Source organism: Erythrolamprus reginae, chromosome 4 (genome assembly GCF_031021105.1).
Source record: "Erythrolamprus reginae isolate rEryReg1 chromosome 4, rEryReg1.hap1, whole genome shotgun sequence".
In the NCBI taxonomy this organism is placed as follows: Eukaryota; Metazoa; Chordata; class Lepidosauria; order Squamata; family Dipsadidae; genus Erythrolamprus; species Erythrolamprus reginae.
The window spans coordinates 93765946-93784172 of record NC_091953.1 but is presented as its reverse complement, the minus strand read 5'-3'; the positions used below and the strand labels follow the sequence as shown (position 1 = coordinate 93784172).

The following is an 18227-nucleotide window of genomic DNA, read 5'->3' as shown; positions in this document are numbered from 1 at the left end:
TGTTTAAGTGATGCCTTAATTTATTTCACTTCATGCTGTCTGCTGGCAACATTTTTAGACACTGTAAACATACTCATCTTTCCTCGTCTCCCACTATAGTCACAATGAAGCCAAGTGCTACATATGCTTTGTCATATTTCCTCCTCTTAGCTTTCTGGAAATTTAGATTTTTCTCTATCTCTGTCTCTCTCTTTCTTTTCATCCCTCTTAAATATTTTTCCATGGTGTCTCTTAAGGGTTTTTAAAATGTTCTTCACATCTCCTACTCTGGGCTGTGTGCTATTGTTTGGTGCAAAAACCCCCTACTCCCTGTGGTAGAAAAAGCATGTTCTCCGGAGTCACACGCCTCCCCCCCCCAGCATTGCTACGTGCCCCCCCCAGGGGGGCTGCCCCACTACTTGAGAAACACTGGACTATAGAAACATATTGGAAAGGGTCATGCAAACCTTATCTCTTAGAAACACAAATGATATATTTTTGGCCCTGAAGGCAATAAAGGGCACTTTGGATCTGCTTCATAAACAAAGAGATGTTGAGTTAGCTGTTGTTCCCAACATCTGTAAAACAGGGAAGGGGAGAGGTATGGGGAATCTTCTTTTATGTTTGTCCAATACATTTCTAGTTCAGTTCTTCTATTTAAACTCAGTGGTTTTAATAATTATGTCTAAAAAGCCTAAAACGATTAAGAGATCACTGGCAGCATTTATGCGTGGTAAATGTATTATTGAACTATACAAAAATACAACCTACTGTATAAGCAGAAAGCTCAAAGACTGACCCATTTATAGAATATCTCTTATTCTTAGGCAACTGAGAGATACTATTTGTCTATGAGTCTCTATTGGACATTATAGTAATAATCCTAAATTATTCTACCTGCGGGATAGCTCTTGAACAGCTTCTCCATGTGTATAGCATAACAGCATATTCTTGACCTTCTTCCAACATTTCATTCTGTAATAAAATCAAAGCTAATATGTAAGGTATAAAATATATGGAAATGATCAAGCAAACAAACATGAAAAAATGAAAATATTTTGCATTATTTCTCTAAACCTTAAGCACATCAACATGGAAATGTGCTTCTTAATTAAGTTAGAAGCCACAAATCTCATTTTAAATCAGGATATTTTTTACTGTTGCAAACAATATTGAGCATCGTCAAAAAATGAAAAGGGGACATTTGTTAGGATGCTGAACTAGTATGTGCCTAAGGCAAAATTGTTACTTTAGAGCAAATTCAAGACTTGTCTAGATCCTACATAAGAAGCTACTTTCCAGAAGATCAGATTACTTGTCCATCTGTATTCCTATTTTAACCAAAAGATTCCCAAAATCTCAGGCAAAATTCTTTCATATCACTTGCTACCTGGCATTTTTTAAAATTGGAAGTGCCAAGGAAAGAACCTAGTGCTTCCGCACAACACACGTATCACTGCACATGTTCCTGTCACAACCGCATCTGCCATTTTGGACATAACTATTTTTTCAGAAATTAAGGAACATTTTATACCCTAAGAAAAAATCATACCTATACTCAGGGATGAAATTGAAAAATTTTCCCTACCAGTTGTGTGGACATGGCTTGGTGGGCATGGCAGGGGAAGGATACTGCAAAATCCCCATTCCCTCCCCAGTGCTGCAAGGATATTGCAAAATCTCCATTCCCACCCTGCTCTGGGGCCAGACGGAGGTGGTATTTGCTACTACTCAAAAGTTCTGCTACTGGTTCTCCAGAATTTTATTCCTGCATATACTGCACTTTCACTTTCATGAGTAACTGAACCCAAAAAGTGAGAAGAAAACTTAGAAGTTAATGAAGTCACTGAATCCTGATCCATGGCAACAAGAATACGTTATCTTATATAATATATTGCTGAAATTTCTACATTGCTTCAGTGATAAGAGTTGATTTTATAAGACAAAAGTTCTAATCCAGTGATCAAACTTGCAATGTCACATGACATAATGTGACATTTTCCCCCTTTGTCGAGTTGGATGGGTTTGGCCTGTGCATGATACATCCAGCCTGCAGGCCATCAGTTTGACATCCCTGCTATAATCCAATTTTCTCAGAATAACATCCAAGCCTACAAGAACAGTATTGCTAGGTATGTCCTGTCTCCAAGAGACTGGACATTAATGACAACCATTGGTCTGGAATAATATAGGATTTCCTAATTCAGCAGGGGATTGGACTAGAAAACTTCCAAAATCCCTTCCAACTGTGTTACTGTATACCAAAATGAAGTACATAAGTGAGAGATTACACAAAAAAGCTCTGAGATTAATAACAATAACATATTACATTGCTATTTAAATGGAATTCTTAAACTGGCACTTCAACTCAAAAAACTCTGAGGTTGTTTCCCACAATGCTAGAAAAATTATTACGTATCACATAAAAATTCATAGAACATATGATAATTATATATCATTGATAAGAATGAGATATTTATAAAATAAATGTTATTCTCAACTAGTTATAAATAATTCCTAAATATATAAAATATTTCTAAATGAAGCAAGTGCACAAACTTAATTCCTTATTTCTTTCTACTATAATCAAGCTCTACCAGAAGGAAATTCATTATGCTACAAAACGTATCTACTGTTGCTGCTGTAAAGACATTAAAATTCTATAGAAAAATATATTTACCATATTAGAATGAACAGTTGCTTGTTCAATATATCTTGCAATGCCTGTGACAAATGCATTCCTGTCTTCAAAATTGGTGTCGAAATTTGGCTGTATGAAATGAAAAATAATCCAAAGCAATTAATAATCATAAAAAGAAGGATTCAATTGTGTTAATCTAGAATACTTCTAAGTATTACATTTTCCAGCAAATATTTATTTTAACAAAAATCATACCTGATAAAGCAACGATGACGGAGGGGGCTCAATGCATGGTTGTTGATCTGGCAGTGGCAATTCTTCCAGGAGATCTACATTGGACAAAGCATCCTCAAGAGTAACTTGGGAAGCCATTCTGATTCTATTAAAAAAAAGGCAGATATTTTAAAAAACCATATTCATCCTTGTTGTGATGAATATGGAAACTATCAGTTTAAAAAATAGAGTTCCTTTTAACAGAGAAAACTCAATCTGCCTTTAACTCCATTCACTATTTGAAAATAGTTTCATCACATGTAGGAAGCATTTAATACAAGTATACACTAATTAAAGATGACTGTCAATAATCACATCATGACTATCACATTGAGGAAGAAAAATAATAATGCATACTGTCCAACTTAAGATGACAATATAAATTACTAAAGCTGTAATAAGTAAAAGTACCATGTGCAACATAAATATACTGGGCTAAAACTGTTACAAATTCAGTAAGCAAAAAGCAACCAAACCACATTATACTATATATATTAATGCAATTATACATTATACAACTGCATAGGATAACTACAAATTTAGGCAGTAAAATGATTACATCATTTTCTCAACTAACAGGCCAATAAAAAATCTAATCCTTGGGCTATTTCTATAATTCAAAGATAGAAAAATGCAAGAGTCACCAACAAATCAATAATTATTTTATTTTATTTTACTTGACTTCTATGCCGCCCAGTTCCGAAGGCCTCATTTTGGCTCACAACAATATAAAATTACAATAACAATAAAAGGGAAAAAACAAGCAATTTCTAACATCCAAATTAAAACTTAAAAACAGTTAAACAACACACATACTAATCATTCATACCAATTCATATACATGGACAAGCTAGTGGTTGATTTAGGGCCCCCAGCCCTGCCGGCATAGCCAGGTCTTCGTGGCCTTACGAAAAGCCAGCAGGGCGGGGGCCGTGTGAACCTCAGGGGGGGAGTTGATTCCATAAAGTGGGGACAGCAACAGAGAAGGCCCTTGCCCATGGACCCGCCAACCTGCATTATTTAGCTGATGGGAGCTGGAGGAGGCCAACTCTGTGTGCTCTAATTGGTCCCTGGGAGGTATGTAGCAGGAGACGATCCCGTAAATAATCTGGCCCTGAGCCATATAGGGCTTTATAGGTGATAACCAATGCCTTGAATTGTGCCCGGAGACTAAAAGAGAGCCAGTGCAGCTCGTGGAGTAAAGGTGTTATATTGGTGTACCCTAACTCAGCTCCAACATGCATGTGTGTGCCGGCCAGCTGATTTTTGACTTCCAGAGAGCTTCCAGGGAGATGGGGGAGGGCATTTTTACCCTCCCCTGGCTCCAGGGAAACCTTTGGAGCCTGGGGAGGGCAAAACATGATCCTACTAGGCCTACCAGAAATTGGGAAACTGGCTATTTTCGGCTTCCAGAGGGCTTCCAGGAGGTGGGGGAAGCTGTTTTTGCCCTCCCCTGACACTGAATTATGGGTGTGGGCACTTGCGCATGCACAATAGCATGCACACACGCTCTTTTGGCACCCGAGCGAAAAAAGGTTTGCCATCAATGCTCTAGTTGAATACTGACAAATCTATTGCAACAATAGCTTCTCCCCTTTGAAAACAACTCCAAAATTTGCAACCCAATTGACCTGCCATACATTAGATATATGAAAGAAAAAACAGTTAACAGATTAAGCAGACATATTTAATTTCAAAACACTCTGTTAACAGTCTGTTAAACATGATTCATTTATCACAAAACATCCTAAACAGTTTTATCTGGTGAAACACCCTTGTTTGGTTCTTAATAATGAAACCCTTCCTTTTTTTAATTGGGCGCATCCCACTTCTAAAGTTCATAGATCTGTGTTGTAAATATCTCTGTCATACTCATTGTTGAATAATTCTTCAATATTCGGTGAGCCTGGGTGAATTAGAACCTGATTTGTTGCTGTCAGATGTGAAGACTAAAGTATTTGGTTTGAAAAATATAGATCTTCCTAAAAAGATTGAAAGAATAAGTATATAAGAAATTCTAAGATAATGAAATTGATGAGGGATGGACAGGACTTTTTGGCAAGGCCAATAGCAATAGCACTTATATATTGCTTTACAGCCCTCTTTAAGTGGGCATATTGCCCCCAACAATTTGGGGCCTTCTTTTACCAATCTCGGAAGGATGGAAGGCTGAGTCAACCTTGAGCCTGGTGGGATTTGAATTGCCAAATTGTAGGCAGCCAGCAGTCAGCAGAAGTAACCTGCAGTACTGAATTCTAATCACTGTGCCAATGAGGCCCAATCTCAGAAAGTGAGATTTGTGAAGGTAGTTATTCTTTAAAAGACTTCACTTCATTTTCAAGCAAAATAGTTCAGTTTCCAGCCTAGGAAGCTTTTATCTCATATGTGGCATGCTTAAGAAAAAAAAATAAGCAGCTAAAGGAAAAATAAACAAATCAACTAAACAATGTCGTTTGGCGGGACCCAGGGGAAGAGCCTTCTCTGTGGCGGCCCCGACCATTTGGAATCAACTCCCCCCAGATATCAGAGTTGCCCCCACCCTCCTACCCTTTCGTAAGCTCCTTAAAACCCACCTCTGTCATCAGGCATGGGGGAATTGACACTTTCCCTCCCCCCTAGGCTTATAAAATTTATGCATGGTATGCTAGTATGTATGATTGGTTTCTAAATTGGGGTTTTAAATTAACTTAAATATTAGATTTGTTTACATTGTATTATTATTGCTGTGAGCTGCCCCGAGTCTGCGGAGAGGGGCGGCATACAAATCTGATTAATAAATAAATAAAATAAATAATAAAAAGGTGAACTTCTGACTGAGAATTGCAGCCATCAAGTCTCCTTTTCTTCTCCATCTGTGCATAATTGTCCAAAGGTAGTCTTCAATTTCTCCTAGTTGCTTCTTCAAAAAATTGGAAGCAGATTCACCAAATAACCAGCTTTGATGGTGATATCAGCTGTTCATCAGCAGGAGAAAAAGAATCACCTCCTGGAGGACTAATAAGATTCTATTTAATTGGGAAAACAACCTAGTGCTTTTAGTTACTTTGATATTCCTTGTAGCATTTACAAATTAACATTGCAAATGTGTTCAAAATACAATTGTCCTTGAACATTTTATACAGGTAAAATTATATAAATAAAACTTGTGATTAAATATTAAGACCAGCAACCTGGTCATTAAGTGAAGCAACTAAGTAAAACTGCAACTGTGCTTATAACTTTACTTCAGCTTTTCTTTGCTTTAGATATATGAAGATCATGAATGTGAAGATTGCCTTTGCAGTATAAGTTACTTTTTCATCACTATTGTAAATGCAAACCAGGTGCTAAATGAGGCTATTGCTAAACAAGATCTACCTGTATTTCCTGTAGTTAAAAAATGGGAAAGTACAAATCATAATTAATATATTCCCTTGAGAACTGAGAAACCAAAGTGAATATTAATATTTATAAGTACCTTCAGAATAAATGGTGTGTTTCAGGTTCTAGCACCAGTTCAAACCTCTGCTGTTCTTCAAGATATAAAAGAAACTATAACAGTACTATATCAATGAAGACTAATATAAGCAACGTTCAGGGAACATGTTAACCTCAATGTATGTACAGCTAATTTGTGATTCAACCTAAACGTTGACTTAACTGTGATTAAAGTGGATCATTTAACTTGATTTTACCCAAAGTTTTACTGTAGATTTACTTACTGAAACTTTGGCACTTTAAATAATAATAATAATTAATAATAATTAATTAGATTTGTATGCCGCCCCTCTCTGAAGACTTGGGGCAGCTCACAACAATAACAACAATGTAACAAATCTAATACATTAAAAGAAATCTAAAACCCATTATTTAAAAAACATACAACACACTCATACCATACATAAATAATATAACCCAGGGTCTCAGCTTCCCCGTGCCTGACGACATAGGTGGGTATTTAATAGCTTACAAAAGGCAAGGAGGGTGGGGGCAGTTCTAATCTCCGGGGGGGAGTTGGTTCCACAGGGCCTGGGCCGCCATAGAGAAGACTCTTCCCCTGGGGCTCGCCAGACGGCATTGTTTTGTCAATGGGACCCAGAGAAGGCCAACTCTGTGGGACCTAATCGGTCGCTGGGATTCATGCGGTAGAAGGCGGTCCCAATCTAGTGGTCCCAATCTATAAAACAGAGCTACTTTAACATATTATTTCTTCTCCTGACTTTGCTTAATACTGTGGTCCCTTTATAGGATTGAGTAGATACCCTAGCCAAAAGGTTTTTCAAACAAATTACTGTACAAGTTTTATTAAAGACAAATTAATAAATGAAAAGCAAAGGCACTAATTGACAGCCAACATAAGCAGTTGCCTAAAAATTAAGCACTTGTTTTCTGGATTCTGCAATATTGAATCTAAGGATATGCAAAATTCATTTAAACTTTTATAAAGTGAAAAATATTATAAAGCAATGTTGTAAATGTAAACTGGATGTAGTGCACATTTTGGAAGAGTTGACATTTTGTTTTGCAGCTGTTGTGAAGTAGGCGTGTGGGATGTGGAGGCAAAATGCTCCAAAATGCTACAAAGAGTGCATGTCAAACTCAGACTTTTCATACTTTTCAATTGGATGTTTTATAAAATAAAAATCCAAAATCCAATATGTAAAACAAAAAGTTACATACAGTGCTATGCTAGCTTATGCTTACTGTTATCGAAAGAACCAAATCTAGTAAATGATGAGTTGAATGTAAGTCACAGAAATAGCTTCTTAGTATGAATAATAAAATTGCAACTATTTCACGTTCAAATTGTTCGGCAAAACTGCTATCAATTGTCTGAGTTTTCATTAGCCACATGAAATTTATATAAAAAGGAACATTTTTTTACTTTAAGAGATCAGCATTTGCTGTAAGGTCCCTATTTTTGGTATAAGGAAGCAAGAACAATCAGTAGCTGGACAAAAAAAAATCAGGTAACAAAAACTGTCTCCTTAAAGATGACAATTACATCAATTCAAAACTTGTTCATAGATGCACAACAGTTGGGGAGCTGAGGAAGTATGCAGACTGAAGCTGAAGGAAGCTCACATGAAGTCTCAAGGGAGTTTCTTCTTAATGCAGATCAAGACTATCCTCTGCCTCACTTGTCAGCCAAGCTATTTTGCAGACAGATTTATTGGCCCATATTCAAAAACAATTCAGGTGACAGGTCCACAGATTCAGTGGATAAACTTCAAGAAACTTTGAGCTATTCATTTCTAATTCACTGGTTGAATTTACAGTAGTCACTTATACAACAAGACAAAACTGGTAGGATATTTGTCAATTTCACACCAGCTCCCTAATAACCCATGCATAATATAGTCAGATCTCAAAATGTTTACAAGCAAGCAAAACAACTCCTTTCCAAAAACAATATAGTTTCTAATCCAGTCATCATACTGATACAAAAAATTGTACCCTAATTTCATTATAACTAAAACCTGCATCAGATACACATCAGTTGCTGAAATTATTCTATAAGGGGTTCTTTCACTTTTCAATAAACCTATTTATCATAAACCTGGTGCCTGTTTATTTATTTCTAGATCAGCTTGTAAGAAGCCTGACACCAAATAACTCTGGGATTACATTGAGGGCTGCATCAGGGTTGTGTTTGATGTTGGGGGGGGGGGGTTGGAGTGGGCGTGGATAAGATGGGCGTGGCCAACTCGATATTGGGGCGCCTGTGGTGGCCCAAGCATTCTGCCAGAGAAAACAGGCCCCTGAACTCTATTTTTGGCTGCAACGCCCTCCTGCAATCCTCTGCCAGCAAAAATAGAGCTCGGGAGGGCTGTCCGTGGCCCTCTGAGCTCAATTTTCTGCTGCGACGGCCTCCTGCAAACCTCTGCCAGGGAAAACAGAGCTTGAGTGGGCCACTTGTGACCCTCCCAAGCTCCGTTTTTGCTAGCAGAAGTACCAGGGCCCAGTCCTTTGCTGTTTCCAGGGCAGCTCTGCAGGCCAGATCTAAGAACCGCATGGGCTGGATCCAGTCCCTAGGCCTTGAGTTTGACACCCCTGCTCTAAGTGGAGCAATAAAATGCAATCCAGACAACAAATAGCCTTCAGCACTCACAAATATGCTATGGCAGCGGGCCCCCCAAATGTTTGGGCACCAGGGACTGGTTCCATAGAAAGAGGTTTTTCTGTGGACCAGAGGGGCATGGTTGTGTGTGCTGCCTGCATCTCATGGATGGATCTGTGCTTGTTTGCATGGACTGGTTTCTGGCATGCCGTGCGTGGACTGGTACCAGTCCACAAATTGGAGGTTAGGGACCCCTGTGCTATGGAATATAAAAAGCATCACAACACCCACCTCAATAGTACTATATATTTTATATATATATTTTTAAATACAGGTCTACTGCATCTTCAAAAGAAGAAAACATGTATTTAAAAACAGGTCTAACACTCTTCCAAAAGAATGCTTAGACCCAGTTGTACAAGAAATAATGTAGAGCATCGTGAAATGTCTCATCAGGTGCCTCTGTGGAAGTTAGGAACCAAACTTCTCCTGCAGCCTAAATCAAAATATCCATGGAAAGTAACCAGGAACAGAGTAAAGGGAGTGTTCCAGCAACAACTAAAAGTGTCCAGTAGGAGTTTGGTGGATCCCAGCCAGACATCATCAGGAGACATTCATTATTCATATAGCAAGACTGGTTGGGAAAATAGGAACAACACAAATTGTAATTTGAAACAACTAAAGAAAAATGTGAGCAAGGAATGAGATGAAAGCTGTAATATGAGGACATGGGACATGTTCTCTAAAACCAGCTATCTGCTGGAGCGCTAGGATCAATCAATCAATCAGATTAGAGATGGAAGGGACCTTGGAGGTCTTCTAATTGCAACCCCCTGCTTAAGCAGGAGACCCTATACCAGTGATAGTGAACTTTTTTCCTCTTGGGTGCTGAAAGAGCATGGGTGCGCGCTATCGTGCATGTGTGAGTGTCCACACCCATAATTCAATGCCTGGGGAAGGCGAAAACAGCTTCCCCCACCGACCAGAGACCCTCTGGAGGCAGGAAATGTGCTATTTCCTAACTTCTGTTGGGCCCAGTAGGGTCACGGTTCACCCTCCCCAGGCTCCAAAGGCTTTCCTGGATCCAGGAGAGAGTAAAAACGCCTTCCCCATTCCCCTGGAGGCTCTCCAGAAGCCCAAAACATTCCCCCAGAGCCTTGTGCGAACCAAAAATCAGCTGGCCGGCACACACATGCATGCTGGAGTTGAGCTAGGGCAACGGCTCATGTGCCAGCAGATATGGTTCTGCGTGCCTCCTGTGGTACTTTTGCCATAGGTTTGCCATCACTGTCCTATATCATGTCAGATAAGTGGCTGTCCAGTGTCTACTAAAAACCTCCAGCGATGATGCACCCACAACTTCTGACCGCAAGCTGTTCCACTGGTTAATTGTCTTCACTGTTAGGATGTTTCCACCAGTGTTCCCTCTAATTTTTTTTCGGGGTGAGCGGAAAAGTAAAGTGTCTGAGCGGCAGTCCCTTTGGCACTGGGCGGCATATAAGTATAAATAAATAAATAAACAAACAAACAAACAAACAAACAAACAAATAAATAATAAAGTAAGTAAGTAAGTAAGTAAGTGTGGGCGTGCGCTATCACACATGAGCAAGTTCTTGCATCCATAATTCTATCCTTTCTATGTCTTCCTCCCTCTTTCCTCCCTCCCACTTTCCTTTCTATCTCTCCCTCCCTCTTTTCTTTCTATCTTTCCCTCCCTCTTTTCTTTCTCTCTCCCTCCCTCTTTCCTTTCTATCTCTCCCTCCCTCTTTTCTTTCTATCTTTCCTTCCCTCTTTCCTTTCTATCTCTCCCTTCCTCTTTTCTTTCTATCTTTCCCTCCCTCTTTCCTTTCTATCTCTCCCTCCCTCTTTCCTTTCTATCTCCCAGGTGTTCGGGGGGCAGCCGGCGCGCGCTCCCCAAATCTCCCTGCCAGCCCACCCGCCCGGAACATTCAAAATAAGAAAACCCTTCGCCTTCGCTCTTACTTTGAATGTTCCGGGCGGGCGCGCAGGCAGGGAGATGGGAAGAGCGCACGCCGGCCCGCGCACCCACCAGCCTCCGGAGAACGCCTGCCCGCGCGGCCGAGGAAAAGGGTGCGCGGAGGGGGATTTTGGAGCGCGCGCGCACTCACGTGCGCAGCTTACAAGGAATGGTGGTTTCCACCCAGTGTTTCTTGAACTGCCCTCTGTTGCTTTGGAAAATAAGTTGACCACCTTCTTTTTGTGGCAGCCTCTACCCTTCAGTTGCAGAAAAATTAGGAGGAAAAATAATGTAAGACTTTAAAAATGTAATCACTTTATATAATTGTGCCCAGTTTTTATAAACCAAAACCATTCCACCTTGGTTGGATACAAGACGTGAATACAAGTGGGTGGGTGGGGGCGCAGCAAAAATGAGACAATGATTAAAATGTTTCCCTGTGTAGTTTGGATTTTCTACTTTTTTTCTACTTCCATTCAGACTTTTCCCCCCATTCATTTTACCTCATTTGCTAAACAGAGGAGCACTAAAAAATAAGGTTATCTAGCTATTGTACCCTAGTATCTGCCACTGTATTCTTATTTGTAAACAACATCTCAGAACAAAATTAAACTTTTAGTATTACTCCATCTATTCTGTTATCCTGTCTATCTGTTTATAATTTTCAATTGGGCAAAATGGGGTATAACAGGGCAAACCTTTTTAGCCCACCTCAAACGGGCTAACTTAAAGAGCATATCCAAAATCTATTCCCATTGGACTGAAATTTCAAAGATCTTCACACCATTTATATCGACAAAGTTGTGGTCACTGAAGCACTACTACACAGCCATAGTCACCAATCATAATTTCCATCGTTTCCTGCTTTTTACAAGCAACGTCAATTGGAAAGCCAGCAGGAAGTCAAAAGTTGCTCCTAGTGCCACTACTTTTTTTTGCTAGACAACCTAGTTTGTCTAGTTTAATGCCAAGTTAGGGTACTTTATTCCTGATTCAATCTGCAGCTAATATTTTAAGAAAAACTTATACCATGTCTCTGCTGCACAATATAAATTGAGTTATAACCTTTCCACTTGGTGATTAGGCTTTAAATTAGCACTCTTTTTAAAAAATACAACATTTCATGCAGTTCAAAACAAAATGTACAAAATTTCACACTGTTCTAAACAAGATACACAGTATTTTAGTTAGAGGCTAGGATGAAGCATTGGGAAGAATCAAGATAAACACTGGACTTTTTTTAAGTTAACCTGGTTAAACATGACTGCTTCTTACATATTAATTTATACTTTATCACGCCTTAAGACAATTGTTAAATATAATTATACCAGAACCAAATTCAAGCACTTCGAAAGAATGAAAGGCGAGAGCTTGTCATCCAATCTGAAATCAGAAAGAGTGGATACTAGTTGCAAATGACCAGTCCAAAGGAAGCCAAATCTATCTCCTGGAAGTAATCCAGAAAACACTTTCCATCTATCAGAAAATGTGTGTACAGTTGGAAGAATTTTCAAAGAGGTAAAGAAGAGGACCATCTCAGAGCTCAATCCTACAGGATGTTTCTTCTCTGCTAACAGCAACTGCCTTATGAGTAGAGGAAAAGCAAGCTCAAAGACTGCTCCAACTACACAGTTGGCATCTCTCTTCCACTGAGCTATCTGCCATGCCATTATTTTGGGGAAAGGTTTTTGATCATTTGTAAATATACAGACACTTTTTTTCTGCCTAATCTTCCGTAATCAGGAAACCGTTCTTCTAAATAAATATGCTTTAATTTTTTTTCTTTAATCAGATAAAAGTTTCTTTGGCCAAAATAAAATAAATCCATATTAAGTGGATGAATGACTTTGGAGCAGTCCTTCTCTCTCAACCCAACAAACATTACAAGTCTAGGGAGTGTGTGGAGAAGCACACTCACTATGTACAATGCCTTGAGCGTCTAGAGGAAAATGAAATACAAATACCAATATTTAGAAACAAAAACAGGAAAATAAAACACATTGCTAATAAATATTCAAAGTAAATAAAAACATTTACTGTACTGAAAAAAAAAAGACCTTAAGAGCTTCAATCAATTCCTTCTTTTCCTATCGGAGTATGTTAGGATCCATCAGAACTGAAACTAATTGTGAAAGAAAATCTACATAGCAACTATTAATACGCATCTATTGCATGAAGACTGTGGTTAAAGCTAATCTAAAAAAATTGTTTCTATATTAGTTTAAGGGCTGAAAGTAACTATTCCCTTCACCATATTTACCACAAATCTGTTACCTTATTACAAGTACATGAGAATTTATAGTAGCTTCTTATATCTATATTTATCAATTTTACCAGTGCATTGCTGACTAAAATACATATAGCAAAGAAAAATAGAAAACCATTTGTAAATTACACAATTTTGTAATTTAAAACTTAATAACAGTCGTGTTAACTATACATATCCATAACTATACATAAAAAGCATACAGCTCTATAATGCAAGAAACTGATAACTGCAAAGGGAATTCTCAAAAATGGAATAAAATTTCTTCAGATGTTGATTACCTACCTCTTTTTCCCAAGCCAAGCTACTTAAAACATTTTAACTGTTTCTGATACAATTATATATATATATATATATATATATATATATATATATATATATATATATATATATGATATTGTAATTAAAATCCATGATAAAAGCAGTTGCTTTATTAAGTCAACCTACTGAGCATAAAGTAATAGCAGCCTTTTGAAGTTTCCAAAATAATCAGTTAAAGCAAGAAATAAAAGGAGAAAAGCCAGCAAATGAGGAAGGTACATAATCTGCATTTCATCATACTGTGTTCCCAAACTACTACATAGGACCCTAGAAGCTAATCAATCAAACCACCAACTATGATATCCTTTAGTGCAAACTGAAACATGATGTTAGCTTTAGGTTCAATATATTATAGAAATACAGAAAATTGATAAAGCAATTAACTAATACCAGACATTATTTGCAAACATAATCCTGAAACATATCTGCAACTTTCACTGCATTACAGACCTGATGATCCACTTCCTCCCACACTGTAAACATTAGCAGACTATTTCAATGAATTCTAATTCAAAGTATAAATTATGTGCATGATGCCATTATTATAATAGGAAAGTTCATTCCCAGCTTTTAGTTGAACCCCTATTCTTTTTGACTCTCCCCTTTATTTCATTTCATTGTTTCTTACCCTTTTTGTGTAAATCACACAATTATGCATATTCTAACATCAAAATGATGACCATATACATATGAAGAAGTAATGAGAAAATAAAAGTACCAGTATACATTTGTTTTTATTTAAGAATCCTTATTCTTAATAAAAAGATACTGGGTCGTCAAAATTAATGAAATCTGTGGATGGCTTGGTTAAGAATTCTGAATTTATTCACAAGCCTGAAGTGAGATTGGCTGAGTTTTATTTCAAACTTTGGGAAAAACACGATGATTCGGATTACCCTACACTGCAATTTACCGTAAGCTCGAAGAAAAGGTACCCACGTCTGCATCGTTTTAAATGGATCGCAACTTCAATAGGATGCAGAGCTTATAAGAACCCCTTCAACCGTTCCTTTCCCACCACAGATCCTAGCGGTGCAACCTTCTTTCTCCCTCCCTCAACCTTCTCTCTCTTACTTCCCCCAAAGACTGTTTCCGACACCGGGGCTTATCCCACTTAAACGACGATGCTTTTCAAGGCCGCACCTCCTTCACCGAGACCGGGACCGGTCTTGTTCAATGCAGCCTCTTCGGTATTCCTCCGCGAGGCACCTAAGCACAAACTTATTAAGGGGCCGCGGAAGAAAATTTGGCATTTTATGTCCCGGAAGCTTGAACTTCCACGGCACTTGGAATTTGAGGGAGGCCCGCCCAAATCCACGAGTGGTGGGACTCCCCAGTTTAGGCCGCGCAGTAGAAATAACAAATGCATTTCAAGCGTGTGTGCGGCCACCTGCACGCGAGCCGCCCCTCAGGAATGGGCACCGCTCCATAAATGAAAAAGAAGAGCCAGTCTAGCTCGGGGTCACTCTTAACTCGGACGGAAAGCGGAAGGGAGGGGGGGAACGATGGAAGTTTTTCTCACCCAGCTTTGTGCCGAGGAGGCCCTGTGGGTTTGTCCTCAGGTTCGGAGGTTGCGAGCCGTTCCGAGGGACGGCCTCAGTCAGCCCCCTCAGGCTTTGTTGTCCGCGGCGCTGCCTTGCCCCTCGGGATTCCCCCCCGCGCTCCTTTCCAGGGCCGCCGGACGCTCCAAGTTTCCTGCCTGAGTCAAACCGGGAAATAGTACAAGGAAACACCCTTCCTCCTCCCACTCCGGCTCCTCCCCCGTCCCGACCGAAACCCTCGGCCATCTCTTTCGGAAGTCGTCAGGCCGCCCAGGGAACGATCCGCGGCTCCTCCTTCGAGCGAGGGAATCCCCTTCTCGTCTTCAGGCCGGTTTCTAGTACGGGAGAGTTCCCAAGGCTTTTCTCACAAGGGGGGGGGGGATTACCGTTTACATACATGCAAAAATACTATAACCTCATGTGATCCCATGAGGTGAATTGCCACCCCGGAGTCTTTAGAAATACATGTAGAATAGAATTCTTTATTGGCCAAGTGTGATTGGACACACAAGGAATTTGTCTTTGGTGCCTATGCTCTCAGTGTACATAAAATAATTTTATAAAAATTGTCAAGAATCATGAGGTACAACACTTAATGATTGTCATAGGGGTCAAATAAATGAGGAAACAATCAATATTAATAAAGATCTTAAGGATACAAGCAACAAGTTACAGTCATACCGTCATGGGTGGGAGGAAATGGGTGATAGCTGTACTGTAATAATAATAATAATAATCATCATCATCATAGTTGTTGTTGTTATTATTATTATTATTATTATTAATTAGATTTGTATGCCACCCCTCTCCGAAGACTCAGAACGGCTCACAACAATACACAATGTACAAATGTAATGCTAAAAGAACAATTTAAAATCCTTATTATAAAAAACAATCATACAACCTAACAGACCATATATAAAACCATAGTAGCTAGGGGCATATCAGTTTCCCCATGCCTGGTGACATAGGTGGGTAAACTAGCAGTAATAGTAATGCAAACTTAGTAAATAGTTTGATAGTGGTGAGGAAATTATTTTGTTTAGCAGAGTGATGACGTTCAAGGAAAAAAACCTGTTCTTGTGTCTAGTTGTCTTGGTGTGCAGTGCAGTATTTTGAGGGTAGGTGTTGAAACAGTTTATGTCCAGGATGCGAGGGTCAGTAAATATTTTCACTGCCCTCTTTTTGATTTATGCAGAATACAAGTCCTCAATGGAAGGCAGGTTGGCAGCAATTGTTTTTTCTGCAGTTCTGATTATCCTCTGAAATCTCTGTCGGTCTTGTTGGGTTTATTGAGAGAAAACACAAGCCGAGTAGGGAAGTTAGGGTGTCCTGTTTAAATCATAACCTGAAGTTGCAAAATTTGACTAATGAGATAGTCCTCGACTTAACAACTATTCATTTAGTGACTGTTCAAAGTTAACAATGGTACCGGGAAAAGTGACTTATCACCGTTTTTTCACAATACAGTACATTGCAACAGCTCATGGTCATGTGATCAAAATTTGGACGCTAGGGCAACTAGCATGTGGTATTCCTGGGGTCGTGTGATCACCTTTTGCGAATTTCTAACAAGCAAAGGCAATAGCATTTCGATTTATATACCGCTTCACAGTGTTTTACAGCCCTCTCTAAGCGATTTACAGAGAGTAAGCATATTGCCCCCAACAATCTGGGTCCTCATTTTACTGACTTTGAAAGGATGGAAGGGTGAGTCAACCTTGAGCCTACTGAGATTTGATCTGCCAAACTGCTGGTAGCCAATGATCAGCAAAAGCAGCTTGCAGTACTGCACTCTAACCACTGCGCCACCAAGGCTCAGTTCAATGGGGAAGTTAAATTCACTTAACAACCGTTACTAACTTAGGTGATTCACTTAACAACTGTGGCAAGAGGTCGTAAAATGGCCAAAACGTACTTAAAAACTTTCTTAACAACAGAAGTGTTTGGCTGAATTGTGCTTAAGTCAAGGACTATCTGTAGATTGTGAATCCAGAAGGAATCTCTTTGTGAGGTGTATCCAGGCTACAGAATGATTCCTGCCAAAACCATAATATATTGTTGGTGGTTTTATTGATGGACCATGACTACATTAACTCTGAATTCTGGTTTGCAGATGGGACAAGATTGCATATCATTCTAAACAAAAACAAACTACATTTTATCTTAATAGTGGGAATCATACAATAAACCGTATCATTCACAAGCTCTTTAAACTTTATATTTAGTTTTAATTTATATGTAGGAGGGCCAATTTAGTGGTTAAGACATTAGGCTAGAAACTAGAAGACAATGAGTTGTAGTCTCACCTTAGCCATAGTTATTACTACAACTGCCCGAATGTTCAGAATCAATTTCAAGTAAATAAACAGCGCCATCAAATAGTCTTTAATTGGAATGCCATTGTCTTAGTGAAGAATTATATGAAATCATAAAAGAAGTATTTGAAAATGTTTGAATAGGAACATTTTATTTATTTATTTATTTATTAATCTTTTAATTTATTTATTAGATTTGTATGCCGCCCCTCTCCGTAGACTCGGGGAGGCTAACAATACATTTATTAGTTATAAGGAGACCCAAGAAATCACTCAATTGTTTACAGTCACCAACAGCTTTGTAACTGATACTCTCCCAAGCACTGTACTAAGCTGCGCATGTGCGCGCACACCCCAAAACACCCCCCGTGCACCCTTTTCCAAGGGCACGCAAGGAGCCATGGCCGCCCCTGCCCCCCCAGCGCCTCCAGCCTCCTCGCGCCCCTGGCTTCTCACTGCTGCCCCCTGCCCGCCCACCCAATCTGCCTCTCTCCTCCTCCGCTTCTCACCTTGGAGCGCGGCTCTTCCCACAGCGGCAGTGGCGGTTGCGGTTTCTCATCCTCATCCGGCCGCTAGCCGCTCTGAGCACTTTGGGAACACCCGCCCCGCCCCTCTCGCAGTCTCTTCGCCAAGAGCAGTGAGGGGGCTGCAGGAGAGGCGGGGCAGGCCTTCTTCTCACAGCGGAGGCCAGCGAAGGTTTTTCATATTTTGAATGTTCCGGGCGGGCTGGCAGGGGGATGGGAAGCGTGCGCGCCCGCCCACCCAACATTGAAAACCACCTTCACCAGTCTCCGCTGTGAGAACGGAGAGAGAACGAGAGAGTGAGAGCAACAGAGCAAAATAGAGAGAAAGTGAGAGAGAGAAAAAGAG

At 39.6% G+C, this 18227-nt stretch overlaps 1 protein-coding gene across 5 annotated transcripts in view; it reads right to left on the bottom strand.

The window, feature by feature from the left end:
- Positions 1-15311, bottom strand: part of CYFIP1 (cytoplasmic FMR1 interacting protein 1) — a 57907-nt gene extending 42596 nt beyond the window's left edge. Inside the window, exons 1-5 of one of the 5 annotated variants that reach the window (XM_070750924.1) lie at positions 15021-15260; positions 6351-6400; positions 2876-2999; positions 2660-2749; positions 877-954 (exon numbers count right to left, since the gene is read on the bottom strand). In XM_070750924.1, coding sequence (XP_070607025.1) covers positions 877-954; positions 2660-2749; positions 2876-2992 — 285 coding nt within the window. In that variant the 5' untranslated portion in view covers positions 2993-2999; positions 6351-6400; positions 15021-15260. Of the gene's footprint in view, positions 1-876; positions 955-2659; positions 2750-2875; positions 3000-6350; positions 6401-15020 lie in introns of all 5 variants that reach the window. The other 4 variants (XM_070750927.1, XM_070750923.1, XM_070750928.1 and 1 more) reach the window with 4 other exon arrangements.
- Positions 15312-18227: the final 2916 nt, after the last annotated feature.